This window comes from Caretta caretta, chromosome 3, assembly GCF_965140235.1.
Source record: "Caretta caretta isolate rCarCar2 chromosome 3, rCarCar1.hap1, whole genome shotgun sequence".
Lineage (NCBI taxonomy): Eukaryota > Metazoa > Chordata > Testudines > Cheloniidae > Caretta > Caretta caretta.
In genome coordinates, this window is record NC_134208.1 from 191,601,505 (window position 1) to 191,627,787 (window position 26,283).

The 26,283-nt window shown below is 40.0% G+C and overlaps 1 protein-coding gene across 3 annotated transcripts in view; it reads right to left on the bottom strand.

The window, feature by feature from the left end:
- USP34 (ubiquitin specific peptidase 34) overlaps positions 1–26,283 on the bottom strand; it is a 272,897-nt gene that overhangs the window by 201,840 nt on the left and 44,774 nt on the right. For all 3 annotated transcript variants that reach the window (XM_048842772.2, XM_048842773.2, XM_048842771.2), the window contains exons 6-8: positions 25,333–25,400; positions 23,923–24,115; positions 4,968–5,029 (exon numbers count right to left, since the gene is read on the bottom strand). In XM_048842772.2, the coding sequence (XP_048698729.1) occupies positions 4,968–5,029; positions 23,923–24,115; positions 25,333–25,400 (323 nt within the window). The remainder of the gene's footprint in view (positions 1–4,967; positions 5,030–23,922; positions 24,116–25,332; positions 25,401–26,283) is intronic.

The window sequence follows — 26,283 nt, forward strand, 5'->3', positions numbered from 1 at the left end:
GCCGCATCGTGGCTCCACTGGGGTCCTGTGTGCCGGGGAGCAATGTCTCCTAACTGGAGACCGCTGCCATTCTGGTGACCGGTGGTGCACCGTGGCCCTGTGCTGGCCACTGAACGACCAACACCATCCCACGGGGGACTTGTGCCAAGAGTCCCGTGAATGGTGCCGGGAACTCCAGTAGGTCTGGGAAGGTCAGAAGCACATCCCCGGGGATTGTCGCTTCAACACCAACCACTGCAATGCCTGGGAGCGATGCTGCACCAAAGGGGACCATGGTATGGGTCCCAGTGCTCGCTTCCCCCTGGAGACAACCACATCTGGACAAGGGGATGGGGGCACCGGCAAAGACAATGTCTTTTGCACCCTGGAAGGCCTCTGGAGTAGACGGGACTTCCAGGTACTGGGGACCTCCGTGACTACCTGGGGTTTGCGATGGGTCCCAAGAAGGGCTAGCTGGCCTGGCTGGCAATGTCAGTGCCTGGCTGGCCTCTGGAGGCTTACTGTCCCTTAAGAATCTATGCTCCCTTCCCAGATTTTCCCTTTGCTACATGGGAGGCCATGAAATGCCCTCTCCCTTGGTGCTTCTTTTGCTTCTTTGCTCGTTCCAGGGACTGGGACCGGTGCCGGGAGGCCGGTGCTGGAGGCGCGCTTTGCACTGACACTGCCGCACTCACTGTCCAGTCTGACTTCAGGGGCTCGGAGCCCAGAGTAAGGGCCAATTCCAGGAGGAGCACTCAGTCTTATGTCCCACTCCCTGTTTGTCCTGGGCTTGAAGCTTTTACAAATGCAACACTTATCACTGATATGAGCTCCTCCAAAGCACGTCAAGCAACTTTGATGAGGGTCGCTAATCACCATAGGCTTCCGACAGCAACCACATGGCTTAAAGCCGGGAAGCGGGGCACGCCTGGTCCCTGGGCTAAGTCCCAGAGGGGGACTATCTAATCTATCTACAACACTAACACCCTAACTGTTAAGAAAACAAAAGAACTACTTTTCTAACTATGTACAACACTAAGAGAAACCACTGGTAAGTAAGCGCTTGCTGAAGCAAGGAGATGTTCCAGCACAGTCACTGGGGGTAACAAGGAACCGAGGGTGGGGGGATCCAGCAGCGCTCCTTACACTGCAGCATGTGCGCACCGCTCCAGAGGACGCCAGAGCTGGTCCCTTACAGATACCACTGAGGGAAAACTTCCGGCCCCAGTGCATGTGCGATCACACACACCTAAAATGGAATGGACATGAGCTAGCACTCGAAGAAAAACTATTGTGTTCCATGTCTCAAGTATTTATAGATACCAGACTCCCAAACTTTTTTCTAAATACACATATGATAACATGTCCGCAAGTCAGGATAAATTACAAATTAGTAAATACCTGAGGGGTATGGCAATACATTGTACCTCTTACCCAATGTTCCCAGAATATCCATATTTCATAATTCTTTAGTGTTCAAGGAACTCGTGTCAATTTGCTAAGAATCTGTGTGGATTTACTCTGGTTGTACTACCACTAAATTTGTTAGAGAGATATGGAAGGAATTACTGAAAAAAGCAATTTTAGTGGTCTCTTAGGGTAGCTCCTGCAAAGTGTTGAGCACCTTCAGCACTAACTGACTTCAATGGGAGTTAAGGGTGCTTAGCATGTGGCAAGATCAAGACATTAATACCTGGAAATATGAAGCATACAAATGTGGTTCTAGCTGTGTGGTTTGAAGAGGAGTGAGGTTACAACTGAGAGGTAAAGATCCCAATAACAGAGTTAAGAGCATCTGGTGCTAAGAAGAAAAACAGGTCTATTCACCCTCTTCTGTAATCCAAGAAAAGAGAGGATTTCTGTAAATTCTAAGAGAAGAATGATTGTCTGGCTAAGCTAGAAGGAGGACAGGAGACACTGGATGTGGTTTAATTAGGCCATAACTTTAGTTGTGTACCCAGGAGATAAAAGGATACAGTGCAGGTATTTCCATAATCATTTCAATATATACCCAGGACATTTCCATCAGTACCTACCCATCCTGGTTCCCAGCCAACCCACTGCTGGGACCTCATCATCCCTCTGCTCCAATGAGGGTTAATGAGGGACTATAAAGGAAGGGGGGGATTGGCTCCCTGCCATACCAGTCATAGGAGCCCTGAACCCCCTCTATTTCCACTCCTTTAAATCCTTTACCAATTCATTTTATCTGATCGTTGTATTCCTACCCTATGGAATACCTGCACTGGATGCCCACCCCTAATTTACATAATGAGTTGCAACATCATGGCCTAAGTCACACATCCTGTTCACTCCAATTAAGCCCCTCTGAACCCCCTGGGGGAAGGTAAAAAACCCCACTTCATTCTTTCCCAGCCCCCACCACGACCCGAGAAAGGAGCAACTATCACAATGCCCACAGCAGATTCTGACAAAACCCAGTACTTAACTACTTTCAGAGGTGGGAAGGTAGGTGCTGCTGTGCCTGGTCCAGGTAAAAAAGGGCTTTTCCTGCACTGGCATGGACCTACATATAGTCCCCCCACCCCAGTCACCTGAGGGAGGTGTGGGTAGGTTTCTGCATCCCTACGCTGACCTGATCAGCAGCTGCAGCAGAAAGTCATTCTCCGGCTCCCTCACCCTTGAACAGCCCTTACACACCATTTCCAACAAGCCCCTACCACTTAATGTGTAGTGAGGTCACTGGATAAACTTGTCAAAAGATTATCTGACTATAATACTATTTAAATTTAAAATTGATAACCATATTTGGTACTTCGGCTCTTTTCTGAATTAGCTACTGATTTTCTTTATCAGTGACCTGTACTGTTTCAAAGTTGAACTTCAGTTTATTTTTAGTAATATTAAAAAAGTTAGGATGGAAAGAGGCCAGAAAGACAGACTATGCCCATCCCCTCCTTGATTCAGTTTCACAAGTGCTGTTATACAAGAATTTTGCAAGTCATAAACATTTTTAATCTATTAAGTATAAATCCTTTTGCAATGTTTATATTAGATTGGATACACATGAAATGGGGTTCTTTTATTTCGAATTATTAGAAAAATTCCACAGACAAGGGTTCATTTTTTTGGAATTAGCATAGAATACTTTGTATGTGAGGAATCTTCTTTACATGTAAGGTTCTCTTCATATTTTTGGGAGTCGTCACAATTACAAGCATGAGCCATAGTTTGTACACTGATCCTGTGCTTTCACCAGCTATATAATCAGTTGATAGGCCCTTCCAAATATTTCATTGACACAAAAAGGTAAAACCATCCACGTCAAAATGGATGGTCTATATTTTGTAATTTACTATGTTAACTCTACAACTAAAATTATTTTATATGATGTTAATAGTCTACTTCACCTACAGTTTAAGAAGGTATCTTTTTTCAGGTATTTTATTTTTTTCTTTACTCCTTTGCGGTAGTTGCTATCCCTATTGCCACATGATTTTTCAGGTGTTGTTATTAGTAAGTATCCAGTTAGCAAAACTGTGGTCCACTCTATTAAACAAGGTTAAGGACCCACTTACATAAATGTAAATTAATAAATTTAATCTTTGTTTCCACATTAAATTAACACAATTTATTAAAATGTAAATGTAAACCCCGATTTAGATTTAACTCCATCATAATTTAATTCCATCAATCTGAGTAGGGTTACACTGATAAGTACAAGAGCAAAGTCATTGTCTGTAGCACATAAACTGAACTTCTCTTCATTTGCTAGTCCTAGTGTAAACGAACTCTCCCTAAATATAACATTTGTCAAATGAGGATAACAACACTTCCCACTTTATGGAAGATTAGTTCATTAAATGAATGTGAGCTGCTCAGATGCTTCACAGATAAGCATTATAGAATAGCCTATAAATATATAATAAATGAAAACACAGTGAAAGGTATGAAGTAAGTGCCTAATTATCATGACAACTGTCCTTTCTATTTTCTATTCTGGGTTTCTTTTGTGTGTATATTTATTTTGTAAGTAAAAGCAGGAAGTTTGCTATTGACTCATTCTGCCTTCTGTCATGGTATAGGAGTTCCCCAGGATCCACATCAGTCCACTGCTTCTCACTATTTATTCATAATCTGCAGGAATTTTCTTCTAGACAAAGAGTTCAAAGTTTCACTTTTGTCTGGAAATTATACAAATTTAATTCTCATTCTCTCCAAAATAATTGTCTGATATTCAACTAGAAGACATCCTATCATTCTTTCCCAGTTTCAAATGACCAGTATCTTGAACTTAATGTAGAAAAAAATGTTGCAATGATAGGTCCTTAACATAAACTGAACAAATTCACTTTACCCGTTATACCTATTACCATGTTTCAAAATACTGTTACCAGACAACTTTTATAAACCAGACACACTAAACGTGAGATCATTCCATTCAGCACAAAAAAAAGTTAATGCAAAATTGTAATACCATATTTCTGATATACACATTTTCTTCTACAGTTCTCTTTTGTTTCTAGTGGTGGAAATCTGACAGTGCAATTCTGATTATATAAAGTTCTTTGTCGACACCAATAAACTTCAGATAACTGGAGGACATTTACCACTTCTCTCCTTAGGATGTTGCATGTCGCTAATATTTGTAAAATATCTTGAAAATTTAAAGCACTATATAAATGTTAAGTATTATGATTATCACTAGAATACCTCTTAATCCTAAAACTCTCTTCCAGACTATTTCTCTACTCTGACTCTCAATCTATTTTCAAAGGTAGATGGAAAAGGGTTTATTTTTAATCTAATTTTTAGCTAAACTGGAAGGAGGTGTGTACCGGTAATTGGTATTTTATTTCTTCTCAAATGCTTTACAAGTCTAGAGGCATTATATAGGATATTTCTAAGAAAAATCTCAGAATGTTTTTACTGCCCACACTCGAAAATTTAAAACAATTTTATCGGAGAAACCTTACAGTTATCTAGTGTGCTTAAACATAAGTACTCAAAATAATGTTCCTACTTACGTTTCTGTGTCCGAAACTAACGATTCATTATTACACACATCATTGAAGGTGTGAAGTTGATTCTAGAGTTAGAAAAAGGAAGAAGAAATTAAAATCTAACTTTAACAATATTTTGTGTGGTAATTTTTCTTACGTATAAAAATGTTAGCAGTGACAAGAAATAAATAGTGAAGCTAACGTTTTGGATAATTAGATTATTTAATCACAAAAAATATATTAAACAGGTATGTACAGCATAATTTGTCTCATTACCATAATTTTCATAAAATATTCTAATACTAAATACTTTTTCAAAACTTGCTAATCCAGAATTAGAAACGTTTCTGATTAAATTAACAGAACAACATACTAATTAGTATTCTCGGTAAGTAATAGGGATAGGGTAAGTTTATTTATTAAACCAGAAAATGGCTTTTTGAACACTTATTTTTACTAAACCAATGTTTTGACATATATAATCTTCACCCATTCTAGAACTCAAGCCAGGCTTCTACCAGTAATTCTGTAAATCAGTTTTTATTGAAAATGAAATTAAAATTATACAGATGGGCATTTTAGGGGAAGCTACCACGTTATCCGATCCTGCCTACTATAGCTTCTCAGAAGTGATTTATTAGTAGCTTTATAAAAGAGTCAAAAAAGAACTGAGTGAGGGAAATGAAACTGAAAAAATATAATGAAGGCTTGTGGGGGCTTTGAATTAATGGATCCATGGCTTCACAGAAAGAAAAAGAAAAAAAAGCTAACTTCAGTTAAGAAATATCATCTCTCTCTTATGTCCACCAGCCCAACTTTATATAAGTAACATCTCCAACAGCAAAACAGATAGCAAAATTGTTGGATCATATTAAAAAAGTTCTGTATTAAAATCACAAATGAGTTTGATTCCCCATAGTTTAAATTCCAGGATATTACTAATTAAGAGAAAAGGAGTACTTGTGGCACCTTAGAGACTAACCAATTTATTTGAGCATGAGCTTTCGTGAGCTACAGCTCACTTCATCAGATGTATTTATTTGAGCATGAGCTTTCGTGAGCTACAGCTCACTTCATCAGATGTATATACATCTGATGAAGTGAGCTGTAGCTCACGAAAGCTCATGCTCAAATAAATTGGTTAGTCTCTAAGGTGCCACAAGTACTCCTTTTCTTTTTGCGAATACAGACTAACACGGCTGCTACTCTGAAACTAATTAAGAGGTCTCTTGGTTTTTGGTACTGTTTCTCTCCCTCTCTGTGTGAAACTTGCAAGCTGCTAATTGTGTTAGTACATTCTAAGACAGAGTCTGTTCTCAAAGCAATTCTTTGTAACAACTACTACTCACACAGAGAGGGACTCACAGCAATACTCTGTAACAACAGAAACAGCACCCAGAGACTCCCCACCCTTTTGCTGTATTCATCTCGCTTTGTTAACAATTGTGATTAAAATAGAGATAGAGGATGTATGTGGATGGATGCATGGTGTGGATAACAACTGAATGATCAGGGACGTGCCAGCCTAAGAATCCAGTGTCCATCGACTGAAGAAAGCATCAAGTGGAAATAACCAGAGGATCCCCGGAAGGCAGACTGGAATCCACCCAACAGCCTAAGAATGGGAGAACCCAAGAACAAGATAACATCTGACAGCACGGAGCCGTCAGGAATGTGCCATCTGCTGACTGATTCAGCAACAGCATGATGAAGCAATTCCCATAGACTGGCATAGGAAGAAATTCCTATAAAAATGGACTCTAGAAAGGGAGAACTTTGGGGTCTGATTCTGCAAACCAACTTCCAGCAGCATCAGATGAGCATCTGACAAGGCCCTGCTCCCTCCTCATGTCCAGGCCACCTGGCCAGTGGCTTGGCATGAGCAACTCCAAGGCTGGTACCTATGATAACAACCTTACAGAATATATGTGTGTGTGTGAATAAATATGAAATTGAATGGAATGTTATAGCTATAACTACTGCTTACTATGATTCTTTCTGTATTCAAAATAAATCTGGCATTTTGCTTTTTCCCCTTTAATAAGATCCTGATGGTTTTAATTTTATTGGTATAACACAATTTCCATAGCAAAAAATTCTGATTGTATAGTTAGAGTTGAAATTTTGTTCACATTACCTAAGACTTTGTTAATAGACCATTAGAGTTCAAAATTTAAATGAGGAATTGGTTGGTTTTTTTTAATTTGTTATAACACTGACCGTTACTATGCTCCATTTATAAGGCAGAGAGATCTTGCCTATTTACTATATGAGCTTGAATCCTTCTCCTCAGAGCTCCAAATCACCCTCCAAATATTGCCAAGAGAATCCCCTCATATCTCTATGCCCACTACTTCATCCTCCTGATATCGTCAGTTAAAATGAATTCAACTGATATAGGCCAGAATGGGTGGGATTATGTGATTTATCAAAAAAATAGTACAGGATGGTATGGGAGGGGTAAACCCATTTCATGAAATTATATGTAGAGTAAAGGAGGAGAGGGAGAGAGACAGAATTAAGGTTGGTTTTAAACTTCAGCTCAAAACTTCATAACATTATCAAAATTCTAAATCCTAGCTATCTACTAGCTATGTGGTTTTTTTGGTAGGCTAAATAAATGTACTACCCTGTGTATTGAATATTCTGAATGTGTGAATTTTCTTAGTGTTTATAAATAATTCTTTCATGTAGGCCCCTTCACTGGAGGCATGATCCCAGAAGAGATGAAATTGCCATGTTTCTCCAGTATCTAATCTGACATAGATTGCACTCTCCACAGTATATTACTAGCTGCAGAAATCCTTTTAGTCTTCTAGTTACCAAGTTCTAGCGACAATAATTCCTGCAGCACATATTGATTCATATCCAGATATCTGCATCACCAGTTTTCCAGACTTGCTGACATCCACTCAGTTCTTAACCCAGTCATTAACAGAGTCAATTTGTAATGAAACTTGTAATAACCTTTTTTTTTAAAAACAAAATGTGGTCAAAAATTAATTTATACTCTAGTTTCAAGGAGAATTAGGGACACAGTAATTTTGAACTTATGGAAGTCAGACTTTTATGAATTACAGTATGACTAACCAAAAATGTAAGTTTCTGGCACAAAGGAATCTTGAGCAAACTGTCTCAGATATTGAAAGGTCAGACTTCTCAGATTATTACTCTTACCATAATTTCAACACAAATCTTACTAAAAATCCTAGATAGCAATAAAAAAAAAAGAAAGGGGCAAAAACTGAGGGGGAATTGTTGCAAACTGTGTATCAAAAAATGGTATACAGTTTATAGGGATCTATTAGCAATTTATTTTCTTAATACAGTAGACAAGGTAATTTCAAAAACATGAGCAAGCTTTATATGTTTGCAAAAAGAAAAGGAGTACTTGTGGCACCTTAGAGACTAACCAATTTATTTGAGCATGAGCTTTCGTGAGCCACAGCTCACTTCATCAGATGTGTACCGTGGAAACTGCAGCAGACTTTATATACACACAGAGAATATGAAACAATACCTCCTCCCACCCCACTGTCCTGCTGGTAATAGCTTATCTAAAGTGATCAACAGGTGGGCCATTTCCAGCACAAATCCAGGTTTTCTCACCCTCCACCCCCCCACACAAATTCACTCTCCTGCTGGTGATAGCCCATCCAAAGTGACAACTCTTTACATAATCAAGTCGGGCTATTTCCTGCATAGATCCAGGTTTTCTCACTTCCCCCCCACCCCCATACACACACAAACTCACTCTCCTGCTGGTAATAGCTCATCTAAACTGACCACTCTCCAAGTTTAAATCCAAGTTAAACCAGAACATCTGGGGGGGTGGGGGGAGGAAAAAACAAGAGGAAACAGGCTACCTTGCATAATGACTTAGCCACTCCCAGTCTCTATTTAAGCCTAAATTAATAGTATCCAATTTGCAAATGAATTCCAATTCAGCAGTTTCTCGCTGGAGTCTGGATTTGAAGTTTTTTTGTTTTAAGATAGCAACCTTCATGTCTGTGATTGCGTGACCAGAGAGAATGAAGTGTTCTCCGACTGGTTTATGAATGTTAGAATTCTTGACATCTGATTTGTGTCCATTTATTCTTTTACGTAGAATATTTATTTTTTTTATTTATTCTTTTTACTCTACATAAAAGAATAAATGGACACAAATCAGATGTCAAGAATTCTAACATTCATAAACCAGTCAGAGAACACTTCAATCTCTCTGGTCACGCAATCACAGACATGAAGGTCGCTATCTTAAAACAAAAAAACTTCAAATCCAGACTCCAGCGAGAAACTGCTGAATTGGAATTCATTTGCAAATTGGATACTATTAATTTAGGCTTAAATAGAGACTGGGAGTGGCTAAGTCATTATGCAAGGTAGCCTGTTTCCTCTTGTTTTTTCCTCCCCCCACCCCCCCAGATGTTCTGGTTTAACTTGGATTTAAACTTGGAGAGTGGTCAGTTTAGATAAGCTATTACCAGCAGGAGAGTGAGTTTGTGTGTGTATGGGGGTGGGGGGGAAGTGAGAAAACCTGGATCTATGCAGGAAATAGCCCGACTTGATTATGTAAAGAGTTGTCACTTTGGATGGGCTATCACCAGCAGGAGAGTGAATTTGTGTGGGGGGGTGGAGGGTGAGAAAACCTGGATTTGTGCTGGAAATGGCCCACCTGTTGATCACTTTAGATAAGCTATTACCAGCAGGACAGTGGGGTGGGAGGAGGTATTGTTTCATATTCTCTGTGTGTATATAAAGTCTGCTGCAGTTTCCACGGTACACATCTGATGAAGTGAGCTGTGGCTCACGAAAGCTCATGCTCAAATAAATTGGTTAGTCTCTAAGGTGCCACAAGTACTCCTTTTCTTTTTGCGAATACAGACTAACACGGCTGTTCCTCTGAAACCTTTATATGTTTGTACTTCTTAAAACTTCCAAACAGTAATTTTGAGTTACTGACCTACTTGTAGATATTGTAAGTATTAGAGAACAGGTGAATGCTTGGGCTTCTTGCTGGCCACGATGAGTAGAGGAAAGATTAAGCTGCTTGCAAGTAAGCAAGAAAATGGAAAAGACTTCACTGCTTAACTCTACTTAATCATATGTTCATTGTCAAGGATATATACTTCCCACACAAGAAAGATAAACATGTCTATTTTCCAAGAGGCATGTCCTGGAAGTGGCTACATTTTACGTAATGTTGTTTAAGATTGAAGATCTTGTAACGTGGAATTGAACTTTGGAGTCTCAGGGCATGTCTACACAGCAATTACACACCTTTAGCTAATCCTTGTCACCTGATTAGGGCTCATGGGGCTGTAAAACTGCTGTGTAGACATTCAGGTTTGGGCTGGCGCCCAAGCTCTGGGATTTAATGACGGGGGAGGATCCCAGAGCCTGGGCTTCAGACATACACTTCAATTTTACAGCCACACAGCCTGTGCCAGCTGACACCAGCCAGCCATGAATATTTACTGCTGTGTAGATATACGCTCCAGGACCAAACTTCAATACTGTCTTTGGACAATAATCTTTGACAGAAAGTGAATTTTTAAAATCTTACCAAATTTTAATAACTACTTGTCTAAAACTCTGCTAAAACTGTAGACTTTGAAAGAGTAGATGGGAAATTGGTTCTTTGCTAAATTCTCTCTACACTATGGATAAGGTCAAAAACTGAGGATAGAAAATCATTTTAGTTGTGAGTCTTCTCAAATGTCTTGGTGAAATACAGAAAATGGAGCTTAATCTGTGCTGTATGTGAAATTAAAATTGAGAGATTATGAGAAGCAGGGCACTCAAAATCTGTTTCCTTGATGATTTACCAAACAGTTTCAAACTAGAGACATTGATAGAAATACAGACTATGGAAAGCTGGAGAATAGTAACCAAGGTTCCTCTGCAACAGAGGTTTCAGAGTGGTAGCCGTGTTAGTCTGTATCAGCAAAAAGAACAAGGAGTACTTGTGGCATCTTAGAGACTAACAAATTTATTTGAGCATAAGCTTTCGTGGGCTAAAACCCACTTCATCTGATGCATGCAGTGGAAAATACAGTAGGAAGATATATATATACACACACACACACACAGAGAACATGAAAAAATGGGTGCTGCCATAACTGATCACTCTCGTTATAGTGGGTAGGACAACACCCATTTTTTTCATGTTCTCTGTGTATATATTTATACACACACACAGAGCATTCTTCAGCAATGATATCTCTTTTGCAATTCCCAGGATCAAACAAGTTATAAATCCTCAAAGGTTCATACAATTTTATACTAACACCAATATTTATATATATATATATATATATATACACACACACACACACACACACACACAAAATTTGTAGACTCGAACATTTTTATTCTGAAATCCATTTTTGGTAAGGACACACAAAGGAAGATATGTATGTGCATAATTCAAAGCAAAGAAAGAGGATAATGGCATACAAAGGTGTAAGTAAATTGCTTAGAAATTACATCTCAAGCAACTAGGGAGACTTTTCTTACTGTAGCTCATGAACTATGGAGGGGGGGATTGTTTGGGGTTTTCAGGGGGCTTTAAGAGAATCTGACTGTACTATTTTAAGTTGATGTAAGACTTTTATACTTCAACCCAATTTGAAATTTATCACTTCTGTATGAAATCAAATTTATCCTCAAACTAATGGTCATACCTTAAAATACCTCTGTCAGATGATAACACACAGACATAAAAGTATACACTTACCACTGCGTATACAGTATATACCATTATAAGATTAATACAAGTCTATCCTTTTACAGAAGAGTAATTAAATTAAGGCTGCCGATTAATTGCAGCTAACTCACATGATCAACTCAAAAAAATTAACCATGATTAATCGCAGTTTTAACCACACTTAAACAATATCAACTGAAATGTATTCAATATTTTTGAATGTTTTTCCACATTTTCAAATATATTGATTTCAATTACAACACAGAATACAAAATGTACAGTGCTCACTTTATATTATTTTATTACAAATATTTGCACTGTTAAAAAGATAAAAGAATTAGTATTTTTATTTCACCTCATACAAGTACTGTAGTATGATCTCAATCGCAAAAGTGCAACTTACAAATGTATATTTTTGTATTATATAACTGCACTCAAAAACAAACCAATGTAAAACTTTAGAGCCTACAAGTCCACTCAGTACTACTACTTCTTCAGCCAATCACTAAGACAAACAAGTTTGCTTACGTTTACGGGAGATAATGCTGCCCGTTTTTATTTATAAAGCCACCTGAAAGTGAGAACAGGCATTGGCATGGCACTTTTGTAGCCAGAAGTACAAGGTATTTACATGCCAGATATGCTAAATATCCATATGCCCCTTCATGGTGCCGCCATCACTCCAGCGGATATGCTTCCATGCTGATGATACTTGTTAAAAAAACGTGTTAATTAAATTTGTGACTGAACTCCGTGGCGGACAATTGTATGTCTCCTGCTCAGTTTTACATCCATTCTACGATATATTTCATGTTATAGCAGTCTCAAATAATGGCCCAGCACATGTTGTTCATTTTAAGAACACTCACTGCAGATTTGACAAAACGCGAAAAAGGTACCAACGTGAGATTTCTAAAGATAGCTACAGCACTTGACCGAAAGTTTTGAGATTTCTAAAGATAGCTACAGCACTTGACCCAAAGTTTAAGAATCTGAAGTGCCTTCCAAAATCTGAGAGGGATGAAGTGTGGAGCATGCTTTCAGAAGTCTTAAAAGTTCAACATGCTGGTGCGGAAACTACAGAACCCAAACCACCAAAGAAGAAAATCAACCTTCTGCTAAAATAACGAGGAGTCCTTGTGCCACCTTACAGACTAACAAATTTATTTGGGCATAAGCTTTCGTGGGTTAGAACCCACTTCATCAGATGCATGGACTGAAAATACAGGAGCTACCACTCTAAAACCTTCTGCTGGTGGCATCTGACTCAGATGATGAAAATGAACATGTATCAGTCCATACTGCTTTGGATCGTTCTTGAGCAGAACGCATCAGCAGCATGGAAGCGTGTCCTCTGGAATAGTGATTGAAGCATGAAAGGAATATGAATCTTTAGCACATACATATGGCATGTAAATATCTTGCAACGCCGGCTACAACAGTGCCATGCAAACGCCTGCTCTCACTTTCAGGTGACATTGTAAACAAGAAGCGGGCAGCATTATCTCCTGCAAATGTAAACAAACTTGCTTGTCTGTGTAATTGGCTGAACAAGAAGTAGGACTGAGTGGACTTGTAGGCTCTAAAGTTTTTACCTCGTTTTATTTTTGAATGCAAGTATTTTTTGTACATAATTCTACATTTGTAAGTTCAACTTTCATGATAAAGAGATTGCACTACAGTACTTGTATTAGGTGAATTGAAATATACTATTTCTTTTGTTTTTTACAATGCAAATATTTGTATTCAAAAATAAATATAAAGTGAGCACTGTACATTTTGCATTGTGTCATAACTGAAATCAATATATTTAAAAATGTAGAAAACATCCAAAAATATTTAAATAAATGGTATTCTATTATTGTAAAACAGTGCAATTAATCGCGATTAATTTTAATCACTAGACGGCCCTAAATTAAATCTTCTGAAAATTTTTCTTTGAAAAGAAACACTCTGAAAGTTCACTGCATACTAATTAAACACAACCAGAAATCTAAAAATCAGACACTGAATATATTAAAATGCTGTCATTTTGATGTTTCATCCACAAGTTATGTTTCTGGATAGCTTGTTTTTGAAGATCCAACTGGATGAATAAAATTATATTACAAGCAACCATACATTCACTTAAATGAAAAATTGATCTGAAAATGTGTCCAAAGTTCTGTAGATTCAGTTACCTTTTAAACAAGATTGGGATAATACTGATTCGATGCAATGTATGAACAATCAGAGTTTCCTTTACTACAATTAGTGCATCTCCTCTAATGTAAGTTAACCACATTCCTTGCACAAGGAAAACTAATAATTGTATGTGAACTATTCACTGGTTAGCTCAAATCCACTACTTTTAATATTATTTTCAAATATTTCTATATATTAATTATATTACACAATTGTATAATTAAATTAGACTTAGAATTAGATTTAAACTCAGTTGTCTAATATTAGCTTTAAACTCAGTTGTGAACAGAATTCTAATGTGATTTAACCAAAAACTGTGTGGACAGAACCAAACCCTGGTCAGAAAAACATACACAGGCCCTAAGTAGAAGGGGAGGTTACTGATCTGTAACTGGAAGTTCTTTGAGATGTGTGGTCCCTATCTGTATTAAATGCATGCGTACCATGCACCTAGAGCCGGAGAATTTAGAAGTACTGTGTGTTGGTCCGCAAAGGCACCCTGGTTCACCACATGCCTCCATATGAGGGAATAAAGGGCAGAATTGATCAACCACCTCTCCAGTTCCTTCTCTACTGCAATTCAGATAAGATCAAAGCAGAGGGGAAGGAGGGCAGGTAGTGGAATACAGATAAGGACCATACATCAAGAAGAATTTCTAGATACAGGCCAGTAACTGCCCCTTCTTCTTTGAGAGACGGTCCGATTGTATTCCACTGTGGGTGACTGATAAGCAGTACTTAAGTAAGAGGAGAGTGTAAGAGTGTAGACAGTAAAGCTGTATAGCGGACTGCCATCCCAAAGGAGGAATAAGCAGAGAAGTCCTGCACCAGGCTAAAATATCTCACAAATGTGTGAACTGAGCCCCACATGGCCACTTCACAGATGTCCAGGAAGGGTACCTCCTGCAGTTGTTGCTTGTGTTCAGGTGGAATGAGCGCTTATTCCATGAGCGCAGGGGTGTGTGGAGTGGGGGAATCAAAAGGTGATACAGTAGAATGCAGCCAGAGATCTATTTGGAGACTCTCTGGGTGGAAATGGTGTCATAAATATAAAGGGAAGGGTAACCACCTTTCTGTATACAGTGCTATAAAATCCCTCCTGGCCAGAGGCAAAGCCCTTTCACCTGTAAAGGGTTAACAAGCTAAGATAACCTCGCTGGCAGCTGACCAAAATGACCAATGAGGACACAAGATACTTTCAAAGCTGGAGCGGGGAGCAAACAAAGGTCTGTCTGTCTGTGTGATGCTTTTGCCGGGAACAGATCAGGAATGCTCTTCATAACTCCTTAAGTTAGTAAGTAATCTAGCTAGAAATGCGTTAGATTTCCTTTTGTTTAATGGCTCATAAAATACCTGTGCTGAATGGAATGTATATTCCTGTTTTTGTGTCTTTTTGTAACTTAAGGATTTGCCTAGATGGATTCTCTATGTTTTGAATCTGATTACCCTGTAAGGTATTTACCATCCTGATTTTACAGAGGTGATTCTTTTACTTTTTCTTTAATTAAAATTCTTCTTTTAAGAATCTGATTGCTTTTTCATTGTTCTTAAGATCCACGGGTTTGGGTCTGTGTTCACCTATGCAAATTGGTGAGGATTTTTATCAAGCCTTCCCCAGGAAAGGGGGTGTAGGGCTTGGGGGGATATTTTGGGGGGAAGACGTCTCCAAGTGGGCTCTTTCCCTGGTCTTTGTTTAACACGCTTGGTGGTGGCAGCATAGGGTTCAAGGACAAGGCAAAGTTTGTACCTTGAGGAAGTTTTTAACCTAAGGTGGTAAGAATAAGCTTAGGGGATCTTTCATGCAGGTCCCCACATCTGTTCCCTAGAGTTCAGAGTGGGGAAGGAACCTTGACAGATGGTGTGCCCCCTGATTCTTTTGGCTATAGGAATATCCTGATTGGTTTTCTTCTTTGCAGGTAAAAGGCCAAGGCCCGCCGAACATCGAGGGAGTGAAGTCTTTGTTCCTCTGTGGATGCATGTGGTTTTGGAAAGAACAAAGGTAAGTGAATGAATTGGTTAAGGTGAAATTCTGAAACTACTTTAGGAATGAGTTTGGGGTGTAGACACAAGGAAACCTTCTCCTCATGGACTACAGCGTAAGGAAAATCTGCCATCCTAGCTCCAAACTGACCAACCCTTCTAGCTGAGGTGATGGCAACAAGGAAAGCGACCTTCATGGAAAGGAGAAACATGGAGCAAGAAGCTAAAGGTTCAAGGCTGAAGTCCAACTGGAGAGGAGGTTTCTGAATGGGTGGAAAGGTTCTGATTAGGCCTTTCCAGAATCCATTGATCTGTGGATGTGCGGAGACCAAACAGCCCTAAAAATGGTGGATGGTACGCACTGATTGTCATCAAGTGAACTTGCCAAGAGCTGAGGACAAGCGTGACATCTTCTAAGAGAGCATACAGTCCAAGATGAAAGGAATAGCTACAGTTTCTGGGAGATGCCTCTTTGATGTGCCCCAGAATAAAAGCGCTTCTATTTACCTAGGAAACATCTTCTTGCCAAGTTCTTTCTACTATGAGAAAGGATGTTTCACACAGCTGTGGTGCATGAACGTTCTAAGGACAATGCCCATGCAAATACAAAGCCCTGAGATGGAATGGACGCAGATCAGGGTGCTTGGGAAACATTGGGAGGATGACTGGTGGTTGGGATGACATATGTAGGAGATTAGGAAACCAAAACAGTCTGGAACAGCAGCGGGTGATCAGAATGACCCGTGCTCTGTGCTGCTAGATTTTGCGTAGAACTCGTGGCAGGAGCGGTTGTGGACAGACGGTATAGTTGAACTGATCCGATCAAGGAAGAAGCAGTGTCACCTTAGGGTGGTACACTTCCTGTTTAAGAGGCGAACAGATCTCTGGTTGGGGTTCCCTAAAGAGTGAAAATATTGCACAATACCAAGTCATGAAGCTCCCACTTGTGGTTGACTGTGAAATGTCTGTTGAGGAAGTCCGCAAGCACATTTGCTTCACCGGAAGGTAGGCCGCCGATAGGGTGATTCGATTGGTGATACACCAGTTCCGAAAGCTGACTGCTTCTGCACACAGGGAGATGGATCTCACTCTTCACTGCTTGTTGATGTAGAAGACAGTTGTAATGTTGTCTGACATTAAAAGGACATGGTGAGCATGGATGAATGGAAGAAAGGACTTGCAAGCTTTCTGGACTGCTTGCCAGCTGCAGGATATTGTTGTGCATCCTGGACTCTTTGAGATTCAAAATACAACATGGTTTTACAAAAGGTAGATCATGCCAAACCAACCTGATCTCCTTCTTTGAGAAAGTAACAGATTTTTTAGACAAAGGAAACGCAGTGGATCTAATTTACCTAGATTTCAGAAAGGCGTTTGATACCGTGCCACATGGGGAATTACTAGTTAAATTGGAAAAGATGGGGATCAATATGAAAATTGAAAGGTGGATAAGGAATTGTTTAAAGGGGAGACTACAACGGGTCCTACTGAAAGGTGAACTGTCAGGCTGGAGGGAGGTTACCAGTGGAGTTCCTCAAGGATCGGTCTTATTTAATCTTTTTATTACTCACCTCAGCACAAAAAGTGGGAGTGTGCTAATAAAGTTTGCAGATGACACAAAGCTGGGAGGTATTGCCAATTTAGAGAAGGACAGGGATATCTGTCATACAGGAGGATCTGGATGACCTTGTAAACTGGAGTAATAGTAATAGGATGAAATTTAATAGTGAGAAGTGTAAGGTCATGCATTTAGGGATTAATAACAAGAATTTTAGTTATAAGCTGGGGACGCATCAATCAGAAGTAACGGAGAAGGAGAAGGACCTTGGAGTATTGGTTGATCATAGGATGACTATGAGCCGCCAATCTGATATGGCTGTGAAAAAAGCTAATGCGGTCTTGGGATGCATCAGGCGAGGTATTTCCAGTAGGGATAAGGAGGTTTTAGTACCGTCATACAAGGCACTGGTGAGACCTCACCTGGAATACTGTGTGCAGTTCTGGTCTCCCATGTTTAAGAAGGATGAATTCAAACTGGAACATGTACAGAGAAGGGCTACTAGGATGATCCGAGGAATGGAAAACTTGTCTTATGAAAAGAGACTCAAGGAGCTTGGCTTGTTTAGCCTAACTAAAAGAAGGTTGAGGGGAGATATGATTGCTCTCTATAAATATATCAGAGGGATAAATACCGGAGAGGGGGAGGAATTATTTAAGCTCAGTACCAATGTGGACACAAGAACAAATGGCTATAAACTGGCCATCAGAAAGTTTAGATTTGAAATTAGACGAAGGTTTCTAACCATCAGAGGAGTGAAGTTTTGGAATAGCCTTCCAAGGGAAGCAGTGGGGGCAAAAGATCTATCTGGCTTTAAGATTAAACTCAATACGTTTATGGAGGAGATGGTATGATGGGATAACATGGTTTTGGTAATTAAATATTCATGGTAATTAGGCCTAATGGCCTGTGATGGGATGTTAGATGGGGTGGGATCTGAGTTACCCAGGAAAGTATTTTCTGTAGTATCTGGCTGGTGAATCTTGCCCATATGCTCAGGGGTTAGCTGATCGCCATATTTGGGGTTGGGAAGGAATTTTCCTCCAGGGCAGATTGGAAGAGGCCTTGGAGGTTTTTCGCCTTCCGCTGTAGCATGGGGCACAGGTCACTTGCTGGAGGATTCTCTGCTCCTTGAAGTCTTTAAACCACAATTTGAGGACTTCAGTAGCTCAGATATAGGTGAGAGGTTTTTCGCAGGAGTGGGTGGGTGAAATTCTGTGGCCTGCGTTGTGCAGGAGCTGACTAGATGATCATAATGGTCCCTTCTGACCTTAGTATCTATGAATCTATAAGAAGTTGCCTTACAAGTGGAGAACCAGTGCTGACAGGGCCAATTCAATCAGGGGTGGATGTGGTCCACTCCCAATAATTGATGAGGAGATGTCAATACCAACAGAGGGAAAATTGCTTTTGTAGTGAGCCAGCCACTCCCAGTCCCTATTCAAGCCCAAATTAATGGTGTTAAATTCCCCTCTGCCATGTACATTAGCCAAACTGGACAGTCTCTGTGTAAAAGAATAAAAGGACACAAATCAGACATCAGGAATGGTAACATACAAAAGCCAGTAGGAGAACACTTCAATCTCCCTGGACATTCTATAACAGATTTAAAACTAGCCATACTTCAACAACAAAAAAAAAGTCAAAAACAGACTTCAAAGAGAAACTGCAGAGATACAATTCATTTGCAAATTTAACGCCATTAATTTGGTTTTGAATAGGGACTGGGAGTGGCTGACTCACTACAAAAGCAATTTTCCCTCTGTTGGTATTGACACTTCCTCATCAATTATTGGGAGTGGACCACATCCACCCTGATTGAACTGATCCTGTCAACACTGGTTCTCCAATTGTAAGGTAACTCCCTTCTCTTCATGTTTATGCCTGCATCTGTAATTTTCACACCATGCATCTGAAGAAGTGGGTTTTTACCCACAAAAGCTTATGCACAAATAAATCTGTTAGTCTTTAAGATGTCACCGGACTCCTCGATGTCTTGACCAGTACTCGAGGGCTGTTTGTGACTGAACTATGATATTGTTCATGGTCTGGAACCTGTCCTTGGGCAGGTACGCTCTTGCAGTGATAGAATTCAAGGTTGCCCCGATGAAATCCCAAGGACAGGTTTTTTAGCATTTACGCTGATTTCCAGTGGGGAGAGGAGGTGTAGCATCATAGAAACTGACATGTAGGCTTCCTGGCAGGACCTGGTGACAAGGAACCAGAAGTCCAGGCAGAAGAAGACAATGAAACCACGACATCTGATGTGAGCTGCTACTACAGAGACCTCTAGTGGCAATCACTATTCGGAAAGACAGTTCTCTGTATTGAGACTGGTCAGAGCCCACCATGAATATGAGGAAACGTCTGTGAGCGGGATAAATGTCTGTGTGAAAATAGGAGTCCTTCATGTCAAGAGCTGTAAACCACATACCCTTTTCTAAAAATGGGATTATAGATGTCAATGTGATCATGCGAAATCTGAGTTTGTTAATGAAGTGATTGAGACACTGGAAGTCAAGGATTGGTCCCCAACTGCCCCTCCCCCGCACCTTTTCTTTCGGAGCACCTGGAAGAAAGTCGAGTAAAACCCTCTCCCTTGGAATTGAGGAGGGATGTGATCTATCACTTCTCACTGCAATAAGGAATTCACCTCTTGTTTCAGAATACTCTCATAAGAGTGGTCTCCAGATGGGGGGGGTTTGGAGGAGGTAAGGATGCAAACTATCATATAGCCAGAGCAGATGACACTCAGCACCCATCTGTCCATTGTTATTGCACTCCAGGTATTGAAAGAGTGCTAGACGAGCCCCAAATGGTGTGTGGCGGTCGGGAGATGTTGGGCTTAGTGTTTCACAGTTCTCTAGCACCAGTCAAAAATATTGTCGAGCCAGGGACTCAGACTGATGCAGAGCATGTTGCAGACAGTGCAGGAAAGTGGGAGTTCTGAATCCTCTGTCTCTTGCATGGAGATTCATAGGGCCTCTGATGGAAAAACTGCTGAGCCATATCTTTAGGTCTCAACGATAAGCAGTGAAATTTCTCCTTGGGGCAGGCATATATACCCCAGGTGAACAGAGGGTATCCCTGGAGTCCTTCAGGGTATGGAGGTGTGATTCATCGAAGGGGAGATTCTCAATAGTATTCTGGAACTCCCTAGGGAACCCTGACACATAGAGCCATGACTCCCTAAACGTGATAACAGCAGTAGCCAGAGCTCTAGAGGAGGTATCAACAGCATCAACTGCAGATTGGAGAGTGGTCCTGGCTATCAGTTTGCCTTCATCTATCAGAGCTTGCAAATGAGCTCTGTCCTGCTGTGGAACTCTGTCAGTAAACTCCGCAAACTTGGTGTAGTTCAGAAAATCGTATGGAGCCATTAGTTCCTGGTAATTAGCTAAGCTGAACTGGAGGCTAGATGAAGAAAAGACATTTCTCCCAAACTCTTTATCAGTAGGAGTAGACCAGGGATGTTCCTGTCTAGCCTTTTCAGAAATGGCCTGGACTGCCAGTGAGAAGGGAGTGGGGGGACAAAACAAAAATTCTGTTCCTTTAGCCTACCCTTTTCAAAGTGGGAACACAGGTAGTAGTAGTATGCCAAACTGTCCTATCTGGCTCCAGTATGTCTTCATTAACGGGGAGAGTTATTTTGTTGGATCCGGATGAGTGGAGAATGTCTAAGAATTTGTGCTGGAAGTCCTGGAACTCTTTGAGAAGAATATGAAGTTCTCCAACAGCTCTGCGAAGATGATCCTGAAACTGTCTGAAGTCATCAGGAGGAGGAGACATAGAAGTAACCTATTTGTCCGGAGATGAAGCCAGCAGTCTTACTCGTTTCAGTGGAATTGCCAGATCCAGTGTGTAGCATTCCCTCTCCTCCTCTGTAGGATCAGAGAGAATTGAGCGACTCTTAGAGGGGGGACAAGGGATGACTCACTAGCAGATTGGATCGACTTTGCAAGGGGGGACTGGTCTCAAGACCCACAATATGGCCAATAGAAAGGGTTTAAAGGTGGTCGCGGGAGCCTCCTATTGCATAGGGTACCAATAGCTCAGAGTTAGATGAGAAAGAGGTTTGCCCCAAACCAGTGCAGGTCTTTTGGGAGGCAGAGGATACATAGGCTTGGCGGGGGAGAGAGAAGGTTCATTGGGTGGTTCAGAATGTCCCAATAAACAGAATGCTGATTCCAGGTCCAGTGGCAGTACCGTCAGTGCCATTGGACAGGCAACAAGCTCTGTCCAGCAGGCAGATGGTGTTATTATCTCTCTGGAGACAGAGAGGCCCTGACAGAGGAGAAAATTCTCAGTCCAGGAGAGTAAAAATTTCCTGTGAAGCAACAACTGATTTAGATCTCCCCAGTGAGAGAGGGATTCCACTTGTTCAAGCCACTGAAGCCAGCAAGGAAGACAATGCCCGAGTTGATGATGATCAGACTTTGCCAGTGCTGACGGATCTGGGGGGCTTTCGAGGGGCCGAGGATGACAGTACCGACATATCATGATCCAGGACAGGTATAGCCCAATGTTTATGAGCTTTCTTGTCTTGCCTCTGGGACTTAGGATGTACTAGAGTCGTCATGGGCTGAGCTGATGGGCTTACTTAGAACTAAATCCAACTGCTCTGAAGTGGATTTAGAGGAAGACATAGTTCATGCTTAGGAGTGTGCTTCCTGTCCCCTAACTGCCCCGACCCCTATCCACACCTCCGCCCCCTGACAGGCCCCCCCGGGACTCCCACGCCCTATCCAAAGCCCCCGTTCCCCGTCCCCTGACCACCCCACCCCCAGAACCTCTGAACCATCCAACCCCTCTGCCCCCTGACTGCCCCCCGAGACCCTCTGCCCCCTTATCCAACCTCTCGGCCCTGGCCCAGCACACGCTGCTCAGAGCAGTGGGTCAGAGCCAGACATACTGACCCGCCAGAGCATGCAGCCCCGCCCCCCCCAGAGCGCTGCTTTACCGCATTATATCCGAATTCGTGTTATATTGGGTCGCATTATATCAGGGTAGAAGTGTAGATGAAAATAGAAAAAATGCTTAAAAATAAACATTGATATTATCTACTAAAGTGATAAAAAAATAAAAATGCAATTCTGCCCAGCCTACCCATAATATATATATTTTATACTACAAGGTCAGATGCATCTGTTGTCAGAGTACTTTCTCCTCCACGCCCATCATTACTTTGTAATGGAATCTTTACGGCAGCAGGAATTACAAAATTATCAAAACTGAACAGAACATGGAAGACTGAGCTGGTGAACAGAACTGATAAAAAATTAAAAGAACAGCATAACAACAAACTGAGTTTCAAAGACATGATGGCTAGGCTTAGTAATCTTTTCTTTACTTTTTCCTAGTAAAAAATATACTGCAAGTAGGAAATACGTCAAAACCACCCAGAGCAAGACACAACTATTTTACAAAAAATGTACTGTACTCCAAATCAGTTTTAACAAAGAGGTGTTATTTTTACAACTGAAAATGAATATAGGTTATTGATATCACATATTTAAACAGTTGTGATCATAGGTCTCAAAAGTTTCAAAGTAGTTTATCCAAAGGGCTTCTTTGCATGTTTGAGTCAATTTAGCAATTATGTACAAAGTTACCACTTTCATATAAATGTATCTGAATTTGTAGAAAATATTAAAAATGTTATTCAAAGATAAAACCATTAAAATTACAAGTTATTATTTTGTGTTTGTATTTTATTATTTTAGTTTCTAAGTTTCCAAAATTAAAAACTTCTTTCTTAACCTCAAATTTCAGAGTAACAGCCATGTTAGTCTGTATTCGCCAAAAGAAAAGGAGTACTTTTGGCACCTTAGAGACTAACATCCGATGAAGTGAGCTGTAGCTCATGAAAGCTTATGCTCAAATAAATTGGTTAGTCTCTAAGGTGCCACAAGTACTCCTTTTCTTTTTTCTTAACCTCTTCCTCTGTTGTTTTTTTAATGTTTTCTGTTGCTAATATCAATTGTTTCAATCAAATTCTGAATGATGCTAATGATGCATGAATGCTCTCACCCTGAGGAAAAGGGCTATAATGAACAATTGTCAATAAAAGATTCTACAGTATACAGAGGAATCCACTTATATAGGATTTCCGATATAAGAAAACTTAAAAAAAAAAACCAAAAAAACAGATTTAAGTCCTATATTAAACTACAAACACAACCAAATATAAGGACCTAACTACATCATGGCTGTCCCACAATATGGTTAAAGCACAGTACCGTTTTGTATAGTAAATGGTTCAGGGAAAAGGTTAAGGTCCAATATATTGCAAAAAAACTGAGCCATGCTTCAATCATCTCTCTGAACACAGTTTATTTTAGCACAGTCAAAATCTGATGAGTATGACAAAGGACAAATTACAATCCCCACTTTAAGGACTATCTATTTATCATGCATTTTCTGTGACTGCTTATAAGATAGTTCTGCTGTCCTTTGTTACTGTTTCAAGAAAAAAATAATAACTTGTAAACAGTGGGGGAAATAAAACATTTTTTCCTAAATATAATTTTAGATTAAAAAAATCTTACTGTTATTTGACTCAATCCAGCCAACCTCATTGTTAAAGTTGGAGACATAAAGTACTTAAATGCAAGATCAAGACTTTCTTTATCAAAACACAAGGCTGTATCCAATGGCTCTTTAACTGTACTCCACATTAAATCTGCCATGTTCCGGGCTGCACTCTGTCGCAACTCTTGGTCTGACAGTTTACATAAATACCTAAAATAAATTATACAAAAAGAAGAAAGAAGAAATATGACATGATTCCAAATAAAACGTATGTGAAATAATGATCCAGCAAGATTATTTTAAATATATATTACGAGCAGTCTTTATGATAGTATTAATCCTAAAACATACATTAATATTAATATAATACAGTTGCAATGGGCAATCTATAACTTAATAAATCATATAATAGATAAAAAGAAGAAAGAGTTGTATAGAATAATTTAGGTTCTATTAGTAAACATGATTCTGATCACACAACCCCCAAGGCTTGAGAGACTGACCTGATGCCTGAACAGCAACATCCACACTGCTACTTTTAGGGCACTAGCTCGAGCCCCACCGACATGAGTCTGTCTACCCAGACTGGGAGACTCGCTCCCAGCTGCAGTATAGACATACCCTATATCCTTGTCTGTGGCCCTACCTACAGGACTAATAGAACCATTGTTGTATAACCAGGTCCTGACATAGTTAGAGCAAACATGTCATATTCAGAATTTCTCTCTCACAACCATATGTCAACTGTGTTTGCATGACACCTTCCATGCTGCATAACCATTTTTGTATCAGTAAAGTCTAGGAATATGTTACTTGAGGAGGAATTCTGCACCACTGTGCAGGTGCAGAATTCATATCGTCCACAGATTTCTTTGGTCCCCCACAGAAAATGGGAAAGAGACTTTAGAATAGGACTGAATCCAATATTAAAAATGGTCTTACTTAGTTAAAGCCATTACTAAAGTTACTGTGACATGGATTTGCCCCAAACTAACTGATATTTTGATTCTGGCTGCTGAAATTTTAAAGATTCAAAGACTTTAAGGTCAGAAGGGACCATCATGATCATCTAGTCTGACCTCCTGCACATTGCAGGCCACAGAACCTCACCCACCCACTCCTGTAATAGACTTATAGATTTAAAGACTTCAAGTTAGAGAGAATCCACCATTTTCACTAGTTTAAACTTGCAAGTGACCCATTCCCTATGCTGCAGAGGAAGGCGAAACCCCACTGGGTCTCCACTAATCTGACCTGGGGGGGAAATTCTGTCCCGATGCCAAATATGGCTAATCAGTTAAACCCTGAACATGTGGACTAAACAAAGAAACGGCTTGAACTTTGAGAAACTCTGAGTTCTAGTACAATCCAAAGTTCTAAATGTGTTTTGTCAAACAATGAAACTTTTTGTTATATTTAAAGCTTACCTGATAACATAGGTCCTAAAGGGTATAATGTGTTGCATGACAGCAGGGATGTGTAGCCATATCCTGATCTATACAGCAAATACAAAAATAGATAAACTGTAACTAGAACAATTAAAATGCAAAAGCCAGTAATAAGGTTTAAAAATGCAAAACTTTGTCTAAAGAAATAAGGCTTTGGGGTTGTTGCCTTTTTGTGAACTTGTGTAACTTCCAATCAGATTGTTTCCTATTTTGAAAAGTATAGTCTGGAGCAAGTTTCTATAGCTAATAGATTAACCCAGATCCAGAATCACATTTTTTTCTGCTAATCAACAGGAAAAATAAAATAAAAATTAGTGTAAACAAATAACATACACTGCTGTGCTTTAATGCCTTTCATTTCTCAACTCTGTATTCCCTGTTTCTTCAACCTAATGCATTCTATAGTTCCTATTCTACCCTCCATTTGTTAATTGACTTATCTTCTAAGGGGTCTACAAGAAGCTTACATCCTTTTTGGCCATGTTGATCCTACCCATTTATTTGAGTTTTGTGGAAGATTTGATACTATGGGCTCATTAACATGACAACTACAATTGTGATTTTGTTACCAGTTAGAGGCATGACCATCTTACCCAGTTAAATGTAACATGGTTCAGAGCAGCTTTTCTGCCATCATGTTTGCACATCCATATTTAGCAGGCTGCTAACCTTGTTTGTATCAATGCATTCTGGGAAAAAACAGAGCAACTATCTCATACTCCCTCCGCCAAGGACTGGAATGTCCAAAAGACAGATACACAGAATGTGTGATAAGTAATGCACTCTGGGATGCCCCACTGCAAATGAGTTGAATTCACACTACCCTTCAATATCCACCTATCCCCAAAGTCATTAGTACACCCTCTGAGAGGCAACCCACTGTTGTGGAGTTAGTGTGCCCCCAAGAGGCTGGCCCTATTCACGATCCTC